At 45.5% G+C, this 17,820-nt stretch overlaps 1 protein-coding gene across 5 annotated transcripts in view; it reads right to left on the bottom strand.

Moving 5' to 3' along the window:
* Positions 1-17,820, bottom strand: part of LOC140493483 (N-acetyl-beta-glucosaminyl-glycoprotein 4-beta-N-acetylgalactosaminyltransferase 1-like) — a 687,601-nt gene that overhangs the window by 189,496 nt on the left and 480,285 nt on the right. For all 5 annotated transcript variants that reach the window (XM_072591967.1, XM_072591965.1, XM_072591968.1 and 2 more), the window contains one exon: positions 4,534-4,612. In XM_072591967.1, the coding sequence (XP_072448068.1) occupies positions 4,534-4,612 (79 nt within the window). The remainder of the gene's footprint in view (positions 1-4,533; positions 4,613-17,820) is intronic.

Genomic DNA, 17,820 nt, shown 5'->3' with positions numbered 1-17,820 from the left:
ACCCTCCACCACCACCCTCTGTCTTCTACCTTTGAGCCAGTACCTTGTCAAATGCCTTACTGAAGTCCATACAGATCACATCTACCGCTCTGCCCTCATCAATCCTCTTTGTTACTTCTTCAAAAAACTCAATCAAGTTTGTGAGACATGATTTCCTTCTCTAATAGGTACATCCATATACAGAATCAGAAAATTTTCTAGCACACACTTAACAAATTCCTCTCCATCTAAATCCTTGACACTATGGCAGTTCCCAGTCTATGTTTGGAAAGTTAAAATCCCCTACCATAACCACCCTACTATTCTTACAGATAGCTGAGAACTCCTTACAAGTTTGTTTCTCAATTTCCCTCTGACTATTAGGGGGTCTACTATACAAGGTAAAAACAATGACTGCAGATGCTGAAAACCAAATACTGGATTAGTGGTGCTGGAAGAGCACAGCAGTTCAGACAGCATCCAACGAGCAGCGAAATCGACATTTCGGACAAAAGCCCTTAATCAGGAATAAAGGCAGTGAGCCTGAAGCGTGGACAGATAAGCTAGAGGAGGGTGGGGGTGGGGAGAGAGTAGCATAGCATACAATGGGTGAGTGGGGGAGGAGATGAAGGTGATAGGTCAAGGAGGAGAGGGTGGAGTGGATAGATGGAAAAGAAGATAGGCAGGTCGGACAAGTCCGGACAAGTCAAGTAGACAGTGCTGAGCTGGAAGTTTGAAACTAGGATGAGGTGGTGGAAGGGGAAATGAGGAAGCTGTTGAAGTCCACATTGATGCCCTGGGTTGAAGTGTTCTGAGGCGGAAGGTGAGGCGTTCTTCCTCCAGGCGTCTGGTGGTGAGGGAGCGGCGGTGAAGGAGGCCCAGGACCTCCATGTCCTCGGCAGAGTGGGAGGGGGAGTTGAAATGTTGGGCCACGGGGCGGTTTGGTTGATTGGTGCGGGTGTCTCGGAGATGTTCCTTTGGTCCCCCCTAGTCCAGGAACTCCCCACATACGTTCGAGACACCACCCACACCCTCCACCTCCTCCAAGACTTCCGTTTCCCCGGCCCCCAACACCTCATCTTCACCATGGATATCCAATCCCTCTACACCTCCATCCGCCATGACCAGGGCCTCCAAGCCCTCCGTTTTTTCCTCTCCAGACGTCCCCAACAGTACCGTTCCACTGACACTCTCATTCGTTTGGCCGAACTGGTCCTCACCCTTAACAATTTCTCCTTTGAATCCTCCCACTTCCTCCAGACCAAAGGCGTAGCCATGGGCACACGTATGGGCCCCAGCTATGGCTGTCTCTTTGTTGGCTATGTAGAACAGTTGATCTTCCGTAATTACACCGGCACCACTCCCCACCTCTTCCTCCGCTACATTAATGACTGCATTGGCGCCACCTCGTGCTCCCGCGAGGAAGTTGAGCAATTCATCAACTTCACCAACACATTCCACCCTGACCTTAAATTTACCTGGACCATCTCTGACACCTCGCTCCCCTTCCTGGACCTCTCCATCTACATTAGTGACGACCGACTTGACACTGACATTTTTTACAAACCCACCGACTCCCATAGCTACCTGGATTACACCTCTTCCCACCCTATCTCTTGCAAAAATGTCATCCCGTATTCCCAATTTCTCCGCCTCTGCCGTATCTGCTTCCAGGAGGACCAGTTCCACCATAGAACACACCAGATGGCTTCCTTCTTTAGAGACCGCAATTTCCCTTCCCACGTGGTTAAAGATGCCCTCCAACGCATCTCGTCTACATCCTGCACCTCCGCCCTCAGACCCCACCCCTCCAACCGTAACAAGGACAGAACGCCCCTGGTGCTCACCTTCCACCCTACAAACCTTCGCATAAACCAAATCATCCGCCGACATTTCCGCCACCTCCAAAAAGACCCCACCACCAGGGATATATTTCCCTCCCCACCCCTTTCCGCCTTCCGCAAAGACCGTTCCCTCTGTGACTACCTGGTCAGGTCCACACCCCCCTACAACCCACCCTCCCATTCTGGCACTTTCCCCTGCCACCGCAGGAACTGTAAAACCTGTGCCCACACCTCCTCCCTCACCTCTATCCAAGGCCCTAAAGGAGCCTTCCACATCCATCAAAGTTTTACCTGCACATCCACTAATATCATTTATTGTATCCGTTGCTCCCGATGTGGTCTCCTCTACATTGGGGAGACCGGGCGCCTCCTAGCAGAGCGCTTTGGGGAACATCTCCGAGACACCCGCACCAATCAACCAAACCGCCCTGTGGCCCAACATTTCAACTCCCCCTCCCACTCTGCCGAGGACATGGAGGTCCTGGGCCTCCTTCACCGCCGCTCCCTCACCACCAGACGCCTGGAGGAAGAATGCCTCATCTTCCGCCTCGGAACACTTCAACTCCAGGTCTACTATACAATCCCAATGAGGTGATCATCTCTTTCTTATTTCTCAGTTCCTCCCAAACAATTTCCCTGGCCATATTTCCAGGAATATCCTCCCTCAGCACAGCTGTAATGTTATCCCTTATCTAAAATGCCACTCCCCCTCCTCTCATGTTTCCCTTTCTATCGTTCCTTTAGCATTTGTATCCTGGAACATTAAGCTGCCCATCCCTGAGCCATGTTTCTGTAAGTGCTATGATATCCCAGTCCCATGTTCCTAACTATGCCCTGAGTTCATCTGCCTTCCCTGTTAGGCCCCTTGCATTGAAATAAATGCAGTTTAATTTATTAGTCCTACCTTGTCCCTGCCTGCCCTGACTGTTTGACTCACTTCTGTTCTCAGCTGTACCAGTCTCAAATTGATCTCTTTCCTCACTATCTCCCTGGGTCCCCCACCTTACCAGTTTCAATCCTCCTGAGCAGCTCTAGCAAATCTCCCTGCCAGTATATTAGTCCCCTTTCATTTTAGGTGCAATCCGTCCTTCTTGTACAGGTCACTTCTACCCCAAAAGAGTTCCAATGATCCAAAATTGTGAATCCTTCTCCCATACACCAGCTCCTCAGCCATGCATTCATCTGCTATGTCCTCCTATTCCTGCCCTCACTAGCTCATAACACCAGGAGTAATCCAGACATTACTACTCTTGAGGACCTCCTTTTTAAATTCCTGCCTAACTCTCTAATCTCCCTTTAGGATCTCAATCTTTTCCCTTCCTAAGTCATTGTTTCCAATGTGGACAATGACCTCTTGCTGACCCCTCTCCCCTGTGAGAACATTCTGCACGCTCTCTGAGACATCCTTGATCTTGGCACCAGGGAAGCAACACCCCATTCTGATTTTTCGCTGCTGGCCACAGAAACGTCTGTCTGTACCTCGGACTAGAGAATCCCCTAACACAATTGATCTCTTGGAACCCAATGTACCCCTCGTTGCATTAGAGCCATGTGTAGGTTAAGTGCATTAGTCATGGGAAATGTAAAGTAATAGGGTAGGCGAATGGGTTTGGATGGCGTACTCTTCAGAGGGTCAGTGTGGACTTGTTGGGCCAAATGGCCTGTTTCCACACTGTAGGGATTCTATGATCAAGTTGAAATGCTGACTCTATTTGACTCTGCGCAGAAGCTGGCTGACCTGCTGAGCATTTACTATTTTTTATTTCACGTTTCCAACAACAGCAGTTATTTGTTTTTTCTCTTTTAATGATGTTGCAATTGAGTATTGCCCTTTGACCCACCTCAAGAAAGCATGGATTTCTCTGAACATCTTCAGTTTGGCCATCTGTAGATGTGTTGTGATATGTATGTGAGGGTAGGCCACATTAAACCAGCTTCCAAGGATGAAGGTCCAGATTATTTTGTACTCTTCCAATCACAGAAGATGCTGTCACTTGTTCCAACTAGCAAATGGGACCCTTTATGGATATAATATGTGTTGTGGTAAATAGGACTTTGCCAAAAGAAGGCTCTCAGAAGCAAAGAAACCTGCATTTACTTCTTGACTCTTGAAAGTAACCCCAGTTGGCATGTGATGGAGTTACAATGATTTTAAGGTTGGTAGTGGCAATGGTTGACATCCTGGATGAGACATACCCAAATGCTCTAGCTTTATTCCCAGCCAGCCATGTCTTCTAACCTTGCAAGAAATCTGCAAATTCCAAACTTGGAACCAGTTCTGTGCTCAGCCATGGCACTAACGACCTGTATTCTAACACTTGGTGATATAAACTGTTACCATGGCAATGCACTGAGCCATCTCACTTACTGATCTTCCTGTCAATAATCAACTGGCAGTTTGCACATGTAAAGTAGTTAATGTATGAAGTGTGACACTAAAACCGCACAGAAAGATGAGACCATGTTAAAACAGGCATAAATTACTGACAAGCCTTGTCGCTCTCAGTTCTCTGTTTTAACCCATTCTAAAGGCCCTGCTCATTAGAACGAGTCACTCATTTCCAACATTGTCTTAAAAATCAATCTTGGCAATCCAACAATTAACTGACAACATTAATCTAAGCAGATGCAATGAATTAATTTGGCTCATCACTAATTACCCTGCTGATGAGCTCCTCCTCAAGAGAGTTAGCAAGTTATTGCCACTTACCCCAACTTCAACATGGTCTGACCCCTTGTCATCCTGCTTATGGAGTACCTCAAAGTAGTACCTTCTTGCAGAAATAACACTGTGGAGAAAGGAGAAGCATTGATGAGACAACATTTTAGAAGGATAAGCTGGATTTTCACTACTGAGGAGTGGCTAGCTCAGGTCACAGAAACTTCCTGATTGGGATGTTCCAGCACGGTTTAGAGACCTGACAAACTTTTCACTCGGGGGAAACTGGGCTGGGAAACAATCAGGCCAGCCAGAAGCAGAATATAAGCAACCACAGAGGTAGGCTAGTGCAGAGGCAGGGCTGTTTAGGAGGACTACGTCAGTTTTCTCTCAGGTTCTTTAGACATCACCTCTCACAACGCCATATCTCCCACCCATCTCTAAGGCTGTTCCATACCCACACCCCACCCCACTTGTTCCATCAGAATCCCTGGCCCCCTCATTTCGCTATACCACCTCCATATCCACGCATCCAGAATCTATTCTGGGCACAGCCATGTAGAAACAAAAGAAAACTTCTAATTTATGCAACTCTTACTCATGTGTGCCTGATAGTGAAAATCTCCCATTCATTAGACCCATTCAAAGCTTTTCAGTTTCAGGTTGTTAACCTCTTATAAAAACAAATCCTTCAGAACCCCATGCTGAGATAAGTGTAGCTTATGAAACTTATTGAAGCATTCACAATGACATAATAACAACCCTTTGGAAATGTCAATAAAGAACTGTATCAAAACTGCATGAACAGGTGGGAGGTTTTTTTCCCCCTGACTGATACAACGTGGCCAGTCACCATCCTCTGGCTCCTCCATTACCACCTGCTCCCCCCTCTTTATGTGCTGCTCCCCCTCCCCACAACCCCAATCCTGAAGAAGGGTTACACCCGAAAGGTTGACTTCTCCACCTCCTGATGCTGCCTGGCTTGCTGTGTTCTTCCAGCCTCCTGAGTGTCTGCTACAGCAACCTAGCAGAGGGTGTTTTTGTTTTAAACTCCGCTTGACAGTGTGAGCCCGTGTTAGTGGCCTGGATGGTCTGAACAGTGACACTGCCATGCAGACTGCAACTCTGCCCTTCTTTAAATGAGAGGAGGGTACTCTGTATTTCCGACAGAAGATTCTACTCAGCATTCCATAACTCCATTCTGATCATCCTTTGACAGAGCAGGACTGTCAGGGAAAGGCAAACCACACCCCCTGTTGTCACAGCAACTCAGTTGTCGTATTTTGTAAACTTCATGTCTGCCACTTTGATAGCTGCTAGGATAAGAGCGAGTAGATAAGTTAAAGTGTGACGTTAGGGTGCTAGAAGCGTGGGGTGCAGATGGGTAGGGACTAGGGTACCAGGAAGTAGGACCCTAGCTAAGGGAGTGGTAGGGTAACAGAGGTAGCATGTCAGCTGGGTACAGGGCAGGGTGCTTGCTGAGAAGGGTGCCAGCTGGATAGCGAGGAAGAGGGCCAAAGGGGAAGGATACCAGTTTAGTAGGATCTAGGGCACCAGGGGATAGGGTGTAAGCTGGTTAGGATGTCAAGTGGGAAGGGTTTAGTGAGCACCATGGGGAGCATGCTAGGATGCAAAGGTGGCCAAGGGTGCTAAGTGTAGAATAGACCAGGTGAGTGGAATAAATCAAGCAGTGGATGTTGGGTCCAGAAAGGCCAACTCTGGGGATGGGGAAAAGGTGATCAGGTGCAGAGCTGGGGCAGTTGGGTTGTTGGGCATGTTTCGTGGCAGGGAAATGGGGCAAGAGTGTCCAAGGGCAGGAGAAGGGGGTTGCGTACAGATCAGGGGTGGTCTAGTGCATATTGGGGTAAGGCGAAGTGTGTCCATTGGTGGGGGAAGGAGGGTTAGGTAGGCAGTTAGTCAGGTGCTGAAAGGTGTCAGGTCATGGTCTGGGGGGGGGCGGGGGGGGTGCAGCTGTAAATGGTCTGGGGGAGATGCATTTGGGCTGCATGTAGTCTAAGTATTGGGCTAGTTGAATAGTTACTGAGGAGTTTGACTATGTATGCAATAGCTTAACTTTTACTGCAGCAGAAGCCTCCAAATTCTCCACTCAAAATGAAGACTTCCAGAAAGTTCCAGGTGCAGGAAAATTGCCTAGTTGAATTTTCACCTTGCTGGGCAATTTCTTCAGAACATGCTCTGATGGGAATTCCACAGGAATAACAAGTGTCAGGCCAGCAGAAAACAAGGGCCATTGATATTTGAAGTGTGCAGGATATAACGTTAAAAATCACACAACACCAGGTTATAGTCTTGACAGATTTAATTGGAAGCACACTAGCTTTCGGAGCGACGCTCCTTCATCAGGTGATTGTGTTGATGAAGGAGCAGCGCTCCGAAAGCTAGTGTGTTTCCAATTAAACCTGTTGGACTATAACCTGGTGTTGTGTGATTTTTAACTTTGTACACCCCAGTCCAACACCGGCATCTCCAAATCATGCAGGATATAAAATAGCTTCAGTCCAAGAAACTTAAATGGTCTTTGTCTGCCCTATAAAGTGCTAACAACAACTCCATCTGTTGGTGACTTTTATACTGCGTGCCAAGGCCCTGGCAAAAGCTGAATGGTTTCAATGTCTCTGCAGGATTAGATTCCTCTCCTGTGAATCACTCATCCTCCACCATCCTCCCATGCCAGCAAAACTAGACCTGTTCCAAAAAGGGACACAACATCCAGATCTGGGTTTGCGCAACCCGTTTTAAAGGTTTGCAGAGTCAGGGAGACTCTGTGAAACTCCTGCCTTGCACTTCTGAGCTGCCGTTGAATGCCATGGTGCTGTTTCTTCAGGATGGTCTGATCCCAACTCTGATAGCTGCCCACTCATTACGTAGCATGACTAGATTGTCTCTTCCTCAACCTCGTGTGTCACTGCTGGGGTCTGTCACTGCTGGAGTCTGTCACTGCTGGGGTCTGTCACTGCTGGGGTCTGTCACTGCTGGGGTCTGTCACTGCTGGGGTCTGTCACTGCTGGAGTCTGTCACTGCTGGGGTCTGCCACTGCTACTTTTCCTGGCAACATGCCAAAAACAAAAAAAAAGCCAAGAATAGCCCATTGAGGAAACTGGGAAGCAAGATTCTACTGACTAGCCAGGCATGGTCTCATGATCAAAACAATCGGCCACATGCTCACGGTTCACTCGGTTTGAAAATGGATCTCTTCCACATTCCTTGCATGGTTCAGTGATCAATACATACCCCATGAAGGAAAAACAGGAGGAATTCTTACCCCTGGTCAGTTGTGCAGACACTGGGTGAGCTCAGCTATGTTATTGGCTGCATTTTCCTTCATGGTGGAGCAACCAGTTAAAGGAAAAGCATTGCCACTTGGGTGAGGTACCAAATGAATGCCAGAAAGAGGTGTCACCATGATGAAGAGAAAACAACAAATCTAGAGAACAAAGCATGGGACTGGTGAGGAGCAGAGGATTCAAGAGCACAAGTAATTCCCAGAGCTTTTGAGTCAGATGTCACACAAGTTAACACCCCACACACAATAGCACAATATGTGTCTCAACCGCAATTCTGAAAACTTGGAACTCAAGCTTTGGTTTTGCACTGGAAAAATAACTTGAAATTTGAAAACCAATGAGACTGCCATGTGAATATAACCATAACCTTTAAGAACATGACATTTGAGACAAAATCGATTACAATTTGGATAACTGCAACAGCCGACTGCACTGAAGTTTCTGCTGAGCACTGATAGTATTGGATTGTAGCTGTCAGCCAATCCATACTGCAATGTAGGCCTACCAGCGTCACGCTTTTAAACAGAAGGCCACTTTTGGAGCGGCAGCTTCTCAAAGACTAATCAACATCAAAGCAAGTTACTGATTGAAGTCTGAAGCCTACAGTCAATAAATCTGTTTCTCTAAGACGTCTGGCTGGCAGTGGGACAGGGCTGATTGCCCCCGTGTTCTCTCTTTCATTCAGCTCTCTGCCAGTGCCTGCATCAACTTCAAGTTAAAAATTGCTTATTATGCGCATCAGTGCAAGTGAACTTGAATTAATAGCAGTGAGAGCCATTTCACTGGGAACATCTTAAAGTCCCTGGATGCTGTTCTTTAACTCTGGATTTAATTGCGTTTGATGGTGAGAGAAATTAAAGTGTAATAAACAGGTGTAGTTTAATCACTGCACAATGCCTCTTAAACCAGCCTTCCCTTTTGAAAGAGACAAGGCGTAAACGAACCAAGCTATAAAAACTACGCCCTGTGTCTTTTGGTGGAATTGTAACGCTCTGAAATAGTGTTCTATTTACCTTCTTCTGAAGTGCAGACCAGGTTCATCGAAGAACGTAGGATACAAAATAACTTCCGTTCAGAAATTTAAATGGACCTTGTCTGCCCGAAAAGAGTGCTTTCATAAATAAAAGGAAGCTTTAAGTTTGTGCTGGGAGACAATGGCAGTTGTATAAAGCTTTTAAAAAAAAACGCTGCTCTCAAATTGGGCTTGCCATAGTTCACTGGAGAAAGAAAAAGGAGATTCGTTCTGTATATGGGTTGTGAAATAATTGACCTGAACCTGAAAACTACCTGTTAAATTATGAGGACAGTTTCTGTAAAATTTGCTTCTAATTGCTTAACTTTAGAAGGGCAATCTGATTGGTGATTTTAAAATATTAAATGGATTTGATAACGTAGATGCATGTCATATTCTTGTGCTCCTTTACACTCTCATACTGGATTGATAGTAGCATAGGTTCGAGTTACTTGGAAATCATCATCATTTTGAGTTACAAAGCAACTTATGTGCATACCTTCTGTCTAGCCTGCTGCTTCCTGGAGTGTTCATGGCTGCTGGTCAAGAGGTGTCACCCTGGTTCCTTGGTGGCATTGTAACTCATTGGTTAGCCTGTGGAGTTTGCATATTCTCCCTGTGTCTGCGTGGGTTTCCTCCCACAGTCCAAAGATGTGCATGTTAGGTGGAGTGGCCAGGTTAAAAGTTGCTGTGTAGTGCCTAGGGATGTGCAGGTTAGTTGGACTTGCCATGGTAAAAACATCACGTGGGATTGCTGGGTGTGTGTGGAATGCTCTTCGGAGTGTCGGTGCAGAATCAATGGGCCGAATGGCCTCTTTCTGCACTGTAGAAATTCTATGATTATTAACATACTCCACTCTTAACAGAGAACACATTTCCTCTGGTGGAGGAATCGAGAATGAGGGGATACAACATCCAAAATTAGAGCTAGGCCATTTAGCAGGGAAATCACATTCCCACACAAAGAGTAGCAGTAATCTGGAAACCTCTCCCAAAAATGCCTGCTGAGACAACTAAAGTTCACGAGACTGAGATTGATGTATTTTTGGTAGATAAGGCAAACGTGAGGACTGCAGATGCTGGAGATCAGAGTCAAGATCAGAGTGGTGCTGGAAAAACACAGCAGGTCAGGCAGCATCCAAGGAGCAGGAAAATCGACGTTTCGGGCTGGAGCCCTTCATCAGGAAGGTCTGATGAAGGGCTCCTGCCCAAAATGTTGACTTTCCTGCTCCTCGGATGCTGCCTGACCTGCTGTGCTTTTCCAGCACCACTCTGATCTTGATTTTTGGTAGATGTTGATATTCACTTTTTCTCCAAAAACGTACATCTTGTATTGTCCATCGTAGTTGGCACAGAATGTAAAGCTCTCTCCTCAAAATGTATCAAAGGTATCGAGCTGCACCCTTTATTACCAACTCCGATATATTTTATTAGGTGGAGGGAAGTGAAACTATTTTTTCACAGGAGCTATTATTTCAGCAATTTCTAAACTCAAGGATAGAGAAAGTTAAAAGCTTCCCTGCACATTGAGACCCCCAAGCCTGAAGAATGCTGTACATCACAGTCTCACATAACCCTCCACATAAGAATGTAAGAAACAGGAGCATCTCGGCCCTGAAGCCCACTCTGCCATTTAAGAAGATCATGGCTAATCTTTCACCTGGACTCAGCTCCACTTACCCACCTGCTCACCTGAACCCTTAATTCCTTTTCTTTAAAAACATTCAACGAAGTCGCCTCAATCACTTCTCTGGGCAAGGGACTTCCACAGATTCACAACCCTTTGGGTGAAGCAGTTCCTCCTCAGCTCAGTCCGAAATCTGCTCCCCCTTACTCTGAGGCTCTGCCCCTTAGTTCCAGTTTCACCTGCCTGTGGAAACAAACTCTATCGTTTTGATTCCCTTCATAACTGCATATGTTTCTGTGAGATCCCCCCTCATTCTTCTAAATTCCAATTAGTACAGTCCCAGTCTGCTCAATCTCTCCACATAAGCCAACCCTCTCAACTCTGGCGTCAGCGCAGTGACCCCCTTGAGCGCCAGTGCATCCTTTCTCGAGTAAGGAGACCAAAACTGTACGCAGTACTACACTAAACATGGCTGTGATTGATTTAGCATTATATTGTAGCAATATGTCGATGACATATTTTATCACTGACACACAGTAGCTTTAAAAAGAATGAAGCTTTACAAGTATCTTTCCTAATTGTTTTGAAGAAGGCACTTTAAGCACAAATATTGTTTTCTTTATGCTTTAAAACCTCTTATTCTCAAGTTAATAACACTGCTGCTTTATACAACCACTGGGGGAAGACTGTTTGTCGATGGGCTGGCGACAGGATCTGTGTACAAAGTAAGATGTTGCCCATAACAAGTTGCTGATTGGTTTGTGGAATTGTGACTAGTTGGGGATGCCAATGGCCCTCAACCTGATGACTACTCTGATTAGCTTCTGAGTAAATTAACTTCTGGGTGTGAATAATAGAGGCAGGAGCCTTCACACTGCTGTAAGGGTAGATGGCGTGTTTTTCTCTGCAGTGAAATACCTAAAGCCTGAAGAAAGCCAGTTTTTTTCCCCTCATCATTTGCTGTCAGCAGTAGGAGAAAGTGAGGATTGCAGATACTGGAGATCAGTCGAGAGTGAGGTGCTGGAAAAGCACAGCAGGTCAGGAAGCATCTGAGGAGCAGGACAATCGACATTTCGGGCATAACCCCTTCCTGATGAGAGGCTGCTGTGCTTTTCGAGCACCACACTCTTGACTCCAATAGTGGTAGAGAAGGACTCCTTACATAGATATGGATCTGGGAATACTTTAGAATTCATCAGTCACATTCTTAATCCTGAAGCATTTTCCATCCTGCTTCTGAGGTTTAGGAACACAAAAGCGCAAAGGTGAATCACTGACTTCAAAACTTGGAAAAGAGTTCACTCACAATTTGCCTGTGCCCAGAGATGAGCTCCATGTTACAGAAGCACTGCCATTTATAAAGCTCTTTTGATATAATAAAACATCCCAAAGTGCTTGATCACTTGATAATTCTGAAGCAAAATTAGTCACGGAAGGTCATAAAAAGACGTTAGAACAGACAACCGAAAGCTTAACCAAACAGGAGGCTTCTAAGGGGCAACTTAAATGAAAAGAGAAACCGAGAAGCTCAGCGAGAAAAAAAAATCTTGAGTTTAGGGCTCAGGAGGTGAAGACGCGTGCATTAATAATGTTGTGAGTAAAACTGGGGTGCTCAAGAGACCAGAGGTCAATGGGGTGCAGATGTTTCCAATGACTGGACAGGACAGTGATAGAATGGAATGAGATAATGGAGGAATTTGTAAACAAGCATGAGAATTTTAAAATTGAGGCATTGCCTAACAAGGGATCAGAGTTTCAGATGAGCTCAAGATTATGGACAGTGGGATATGAGAAACCAGCAGGAGTGCAATACAGTGGTCCAGTTAAGAGAGAACAAGGCCATGATTGAACATGTTTGCAGCTATGAACTGAAGCAGGGGTGAAATTATGTAATGGGGCTCAATAATGGCATGAATGTGTGGGTGGAAGCTCATTTATGATGGAGAAATTGAGGACTGCAGATGCTGGAGATCAGAGTTGAGAGCATGGAACTGGAAAAGCACAGCAGATCAGGAAGCATCCGAGGAGCAGGAGAATCGACGTTTTGAGTATAAGCTCTTCATCGCCAAACTCTTACCACCTGACGCCTGGAGGAAAAATGCCTCACCTTTCGGATCCCCCAACCACGTGGGATCAATGAGGATTTCAGCAGTTTCCCCTCCCCTCTCCTTATCCCAGATCCAACTTTCCAACTCAGCACCGCCTTCTTGAACTGTCCTAACTGTCCACCTTCCTTCTCGCCTATCCACTCCACCCTCCATCCGACCTATCACCATCACCCCCTTCATCTATCGCATTCTCAGCTACCTTCCCCCCAGCCCCAGATCCCTTCCAATTATCTCTCAGCTCATTTATGAGGTCAAACATGACACCAAAGTTGTGAACAGTTTGAATAGTCTTCTCCAGCTCTGAGGACAGTTTCCTGGAGTTGGGAGCTCAGCCATGGAGTTTTCTGAAAAGGGTGGAAGGAAGTGGAAGAGTCTTCTCAGTTTTTTATTGGGGGAAATTTCTGCTCATCCAACATTGGATATTGGATAAACATCGGATAATTTTACAAAGTGGAAGAATTAAAGAAGATGGGGGGAATGATTGAGTAGCTGTCCTGAGTGTGCGGGTAAATACTAATATTGTACTTTCTTCTATCTATTGATCAGTGAGTGATTCAAGAAAGACATTTCACGTATACATTTTTTCTATACACGTTGGATAGAAATAACATTAAAACGATCAGTTCGGTGAAGTGGGTTGTGGAGTGGGTCACAGTGTTAACCAACTCAAACACACAGAACGTGTCACTTTCTCCTGTTAATTGTTCCAATCCAAAGTGAATTGGTTGTGGTGATCTTAGCCCAATTTAATTGTGCAGTGGATAAAATGGAATTTGTTACTGAGTGCTCGCCTCCAACCTGTGGCTGTATCTTTGAAGTGAGAGGAACCTGGAGAAGAGAGCTTGAAGAATAGAAAATCCTAACAAGCAGAACTATTGTCTCAGAGAACCATTGAACTGTATTCCCTGTTGTTTACCTGTGGTTACAATCTGTTTATTTATTTGTAATAGATAACAGTTCATGTTGAGTGCAGAAACCTGGTCCCAAGCGTTCTGTTAACCTGGATTGATCTGACCTGAAAATTGGGGGCTTTGCACACTTTGAGACTTTTTTTTAACTTGCGTGATTTGCTTTCCAGTGCTTTACCCTGTGGCATAACAGCAAGCTGATGCCCATTCTACTTGGCTTTGTACACTACCTGTCTTTATTGCTGGTGCTCTATTCCTCCTGAATTTGGCCCCAAACCGTTTTCATCCATTCTATGCTTCCAACCTGTCCGGTCACAATGATGCTCAGTCACAACAGTCCCTGCACTCACTGCACGTAAGCCCTGTGGCCCACTGACTGTCTTACACTGAATTCTTTCTATGCCCATAAAGTAGAATTGGAAGCATATACACATTCACCTTACAGTCCTGCTGAGTTCTGTTTCTGTGATTAGGATGGGAAGTCTTGATGCAAATTTATTTGTTTCATTGAGAACGCAATCTGGATGACATTTATCTGAAAGCACAGGATTCATGTGTAAATTTATAGGGATTATTTTTATTGACACGCTAATGACTTTGGGAGTACACAATTTCTGCACCAGCATTTCAATATTTGTGGAAATGGATCTCAGAAATATTAATTTAATGAAATAGTTCTGGAGAAATTCAAATGCTTTCCAAACTAATAATCCATTTAAAGGAAGATATCATTTCTTGTAAGGGCTGATGGGAAATTACGTAATTTCCATGAAAAACGTGCATAATCTTGAGTGACATCTGTTGATGTTAAACTCTGAAAACATCTATCAGTCATTCACCTTGAGAGAAAGTCTAGGCAAACAGGAAACAGCAATAAAGCCAAGGTGTCAAGATCACTGAGAACACTTTTAAGAAAATGAGGACACAGTTTATAGAATCAGAGTTCATACAGCACAGAAAAGGACACTTCAGTTCAACCAGTCCACGCTGACCATGTTCCCAAACTAAATTAGTCCCACCTTCCTGCACTTGGCCCATATCCCTGCAAACCTTTCTTATTCATGTACTTATTCAAATGGCTTTTAAACATTGTAACTGTACCCACATCCACCACACCCTCTGGAAGTTTATTCCACACATGAGCCACTTGCTGTGTCAAAACGTTGCCCCTCATGCTCTTGTTAAATCTTTCTCCTCTCACTTTAAATTTAAGTCCCCCAGTCTTGAAATCCCTTACATTAGGGAAAAGCCACCTGCCTTTCGCCTTATATACACCACTCAGATTTTTATAAACCTCTGTAAGATCATGCTCCTACGATCTAGTGAACAAAGTCCCAGCCTATCCAGCCTCTCCTTATAAGTCAAACCCTTATAAGACAACACCCTGGTAAATCTTTTCTGAACCCTCTCCAGCTTGATCATATCCTTCTTACAACAGGGCAACCAGAACTTGGACACAGTACTCCAGGAGAGGCCTCACCAACATCCTCGGATAACCACAACATGTCGTACCAACCTGTTTACTCAAAGATCAGACCAATGAAGGCAAGCGTGCCTGGTTCACCCCTGACCTTTAGGGAAGGAAATGTGCTGTGCTGACCTGATCTGGACTAGATCCACATATGAATCTTAACTGCCCTTTGAAATGATCCATTAAGCCATGCAGTTTGCCAAATGGAGTGAAAACCTCCAAGGAATATGACTGGACAAATCAGAAAAACAAACCCAGGCACCAGATTTGTACTCTGGTTATACTTGCAGCAGTTCAATTATGCAACTATTCAAGTCCTTCTCAAAGGTAATTAACATGGGCAATAAATGATGGCCCAACTCTCAATAAGGAATAAACAAAAGGTGTATATGACCACCTGACCCACTTCAATCCATCTGAGGAGTGAATGAATTGGTGACTGAAATAAAATTGCTCATATCATGGAAATTGCTCATATTAGGAGTGAATGGGAATGTCTGGGCAGGAAGTTGAAGTGCTAGTTCTCTAAAGCTGGGAAGCATCAAGCTCACTGCAAGCAATGGAGAAACAGTGGGGCATCAAGGCTTTAGTAGCAATAGGAGAACCAAGGGAGTACTGGGTTAGGGTAGTAGGAAGGGAAACTGGCGAAGGCCAAACATATTTTCTTCAAGGAGAGGTAATTTCACACAACATTTCTGATTTATCCAGTCATATTCCTTGGAGGTTTTCACTCCATTTGGCAAACTGCATGGCTTAATGGATCATTTCAAAGGGCAGTTAAGATTCATATGTGGATCTAGTCCAGATCAGGTCAGCACAGCACATTTCCTTCCCTAAAGGACAGTGGTGAACCAGGCACGCTTGCCTTCATTGGTCTGACCTTTGAGTAAACAGGTTGGTATGACATGTTGTGGTTATCCGAGGATGTTGGTGAGGCCTCTCCTGGAGTACTGTGTTCATGTTCTGGTTGCCCTGTTGTAAGAAGGATATGATCAAGCTGGAGAGGGTTCAGAAAAGATTTACCAGGATGTTGCCTTATAAGGGTTTGACTTATAAGGAGAGGCTGGATAGGCTGGGACTTTGTTCACTAGATCATAGGAGCATGATGCCGATAAACTGGGTGCATGATAACACTGAGCACGGAGAACTTGAATAGTTACCAACTCACACGTTGATGAGCAGTTACACTTCCCGAAAGCAGCACAAGCGTGTTGATCAAAACTCTTCTGAAACAAAAAATAAACTGATTTCTAGCGCATATCAGCTATATTTAGATAATTGGAATTTTGTATTGAGTCCAGAAGGGTGTAGAGTTCCCAAGCGGAAAATCAGCTGCTGCTTCCCTCTCCCACCCAGAACTGGAAAAGTTTATCAATTTTGTTTCCAATTTCTATTCCAGCCTCACTTTCACCTGTTTCCATCTCTGTTTCCATCTCCGGGGATAGACTCGCTACCAATATCTGTTAGAAACTCAGCAACTCCCAGACTTACCTTGACTATACATCCTCTCACCCTACTTCTTGCAATAGCTCTATTCTATTCTCCCAGTTCCTCCATCTCCATTGCATGAGTTCCCATGATGCCAACTTTGACAAGGGAGCTTCCAAACTGTTCACTTTCTTCCTCAATCGAGGATTGCCCAGCACCATCGCTGACAGGGCCCTCAACCGGGTCTGACCCATCTCCCATACTCCAGCTCTCACCTCCTGTCTTCCCTCCCACAATAATGATAGGGTCCGCCTTGTCCTTACCTACCATCCCACCATCATCTACATCCAAATGATCGTTAGCTGCCAGTTCCGCCACCTCCAATATATACACTTAATGGTAAGGTCCTAGCGAGTGTTGCTGAACAAAGAGACCTTGGAGTGCAGGATCATAGCTCCTTGAAAGTGGAGTCGCAGGTAGATAGGATAGTGAAGAAAGCATTTGGTATGCTTTCTTTTATTGGCCAGAGTATTGAGTACAGGAGTTGGGAGGTCATGTTGCAGCTGTACAGGACATTGGTTAGGCCACTGTTGGAATATTGTGTGCAATTCTGGTCTCCTTCCTATTGGAAAGATGTTGTGAAACTTGAAAGGGTTCAGAAAAGATTTACAAGGATGTTGCCAGGGGTGGAGGATTTGAGCTACAGGGAGAGGCTGAACAGGCTGGGGCAGTTTTCCCTGGAGCTTCGGAGGATATGGGGTGACCTTATAGAGGTTTACAAAATTATGAGGGGCATGGGTAGGGTAAATAGGCAAAGTCTTTTCCCTGGGGTGGGGGAGTCCAGAACTAGAGGGCATAGGTCTAGGGTGAGAGGGGAAAGATATAAAAGAGACCTAAGGGGCAACGTTTTCACGCAGAGGGTGGTACACGTATGGAATGAGCTGCCAGAGCTGCAACATTTAAGAGGCATTTGGATGGGTTTATAAATAGGAAGGGTTTGGAGGGATATAGGCTGGGTGCTGACAGGTGGGAGTAGATTGGGTTGGAATATCTGGTCGGCATGGACGGGTTGGACCGAAGGGTCTGTTTCCATGTTGTAGATCTCTATGACTCTAAGATGCCATGACCAGACCTATATTCCCCTCCTGTCCCTTGTATGTCTTCCGCAGGGACCATTCCCTCTGGGACATCCTGCACCACTCCCACCACCAACCCGCGCTGCCCAACACCCCCCCCCCCCCCCCCCCCTCCCACCCCCACGGCTCCCTGAAGCTGCAGGTGCAATATTGCCCGTTTACTTCCTCCCTTTTCAGTATCCAAGGGCCCAAACATACTTCCAGGTGAAGTAGCACTTTACCTGACATCACACAATCTAGTCCACCATGTTTGCTGCATACAATGTGGTCTCCTCTACATTGGGGAAACAAAATGTAGACTGTGTGAGTACTTTACAGGACACCTACATCCTATCTGTAAAAA

The sequence above is a fragment of the Chiloscyllium punctatum genome, chromosome 22, assembly GCF_047496795.1.
Source record: "Chiloscyllium punctatum isolate Juve2018m chromosome 22, sChiPun1.3, whole genome shotgun sequence".
Lineage (NCBI taxonomy): Eukaryota > Metazoa > Chordata > Chondrichthyes > Orectolobiformes > Hemiscylliidae > Chiloscyllium > Chiloscyllium punctatum.
The sequence above is the reverse complement of the archived record's forward strand: the minus strand, read 5'-3'. Positions and strand labels throughout refer to the sequence as shown.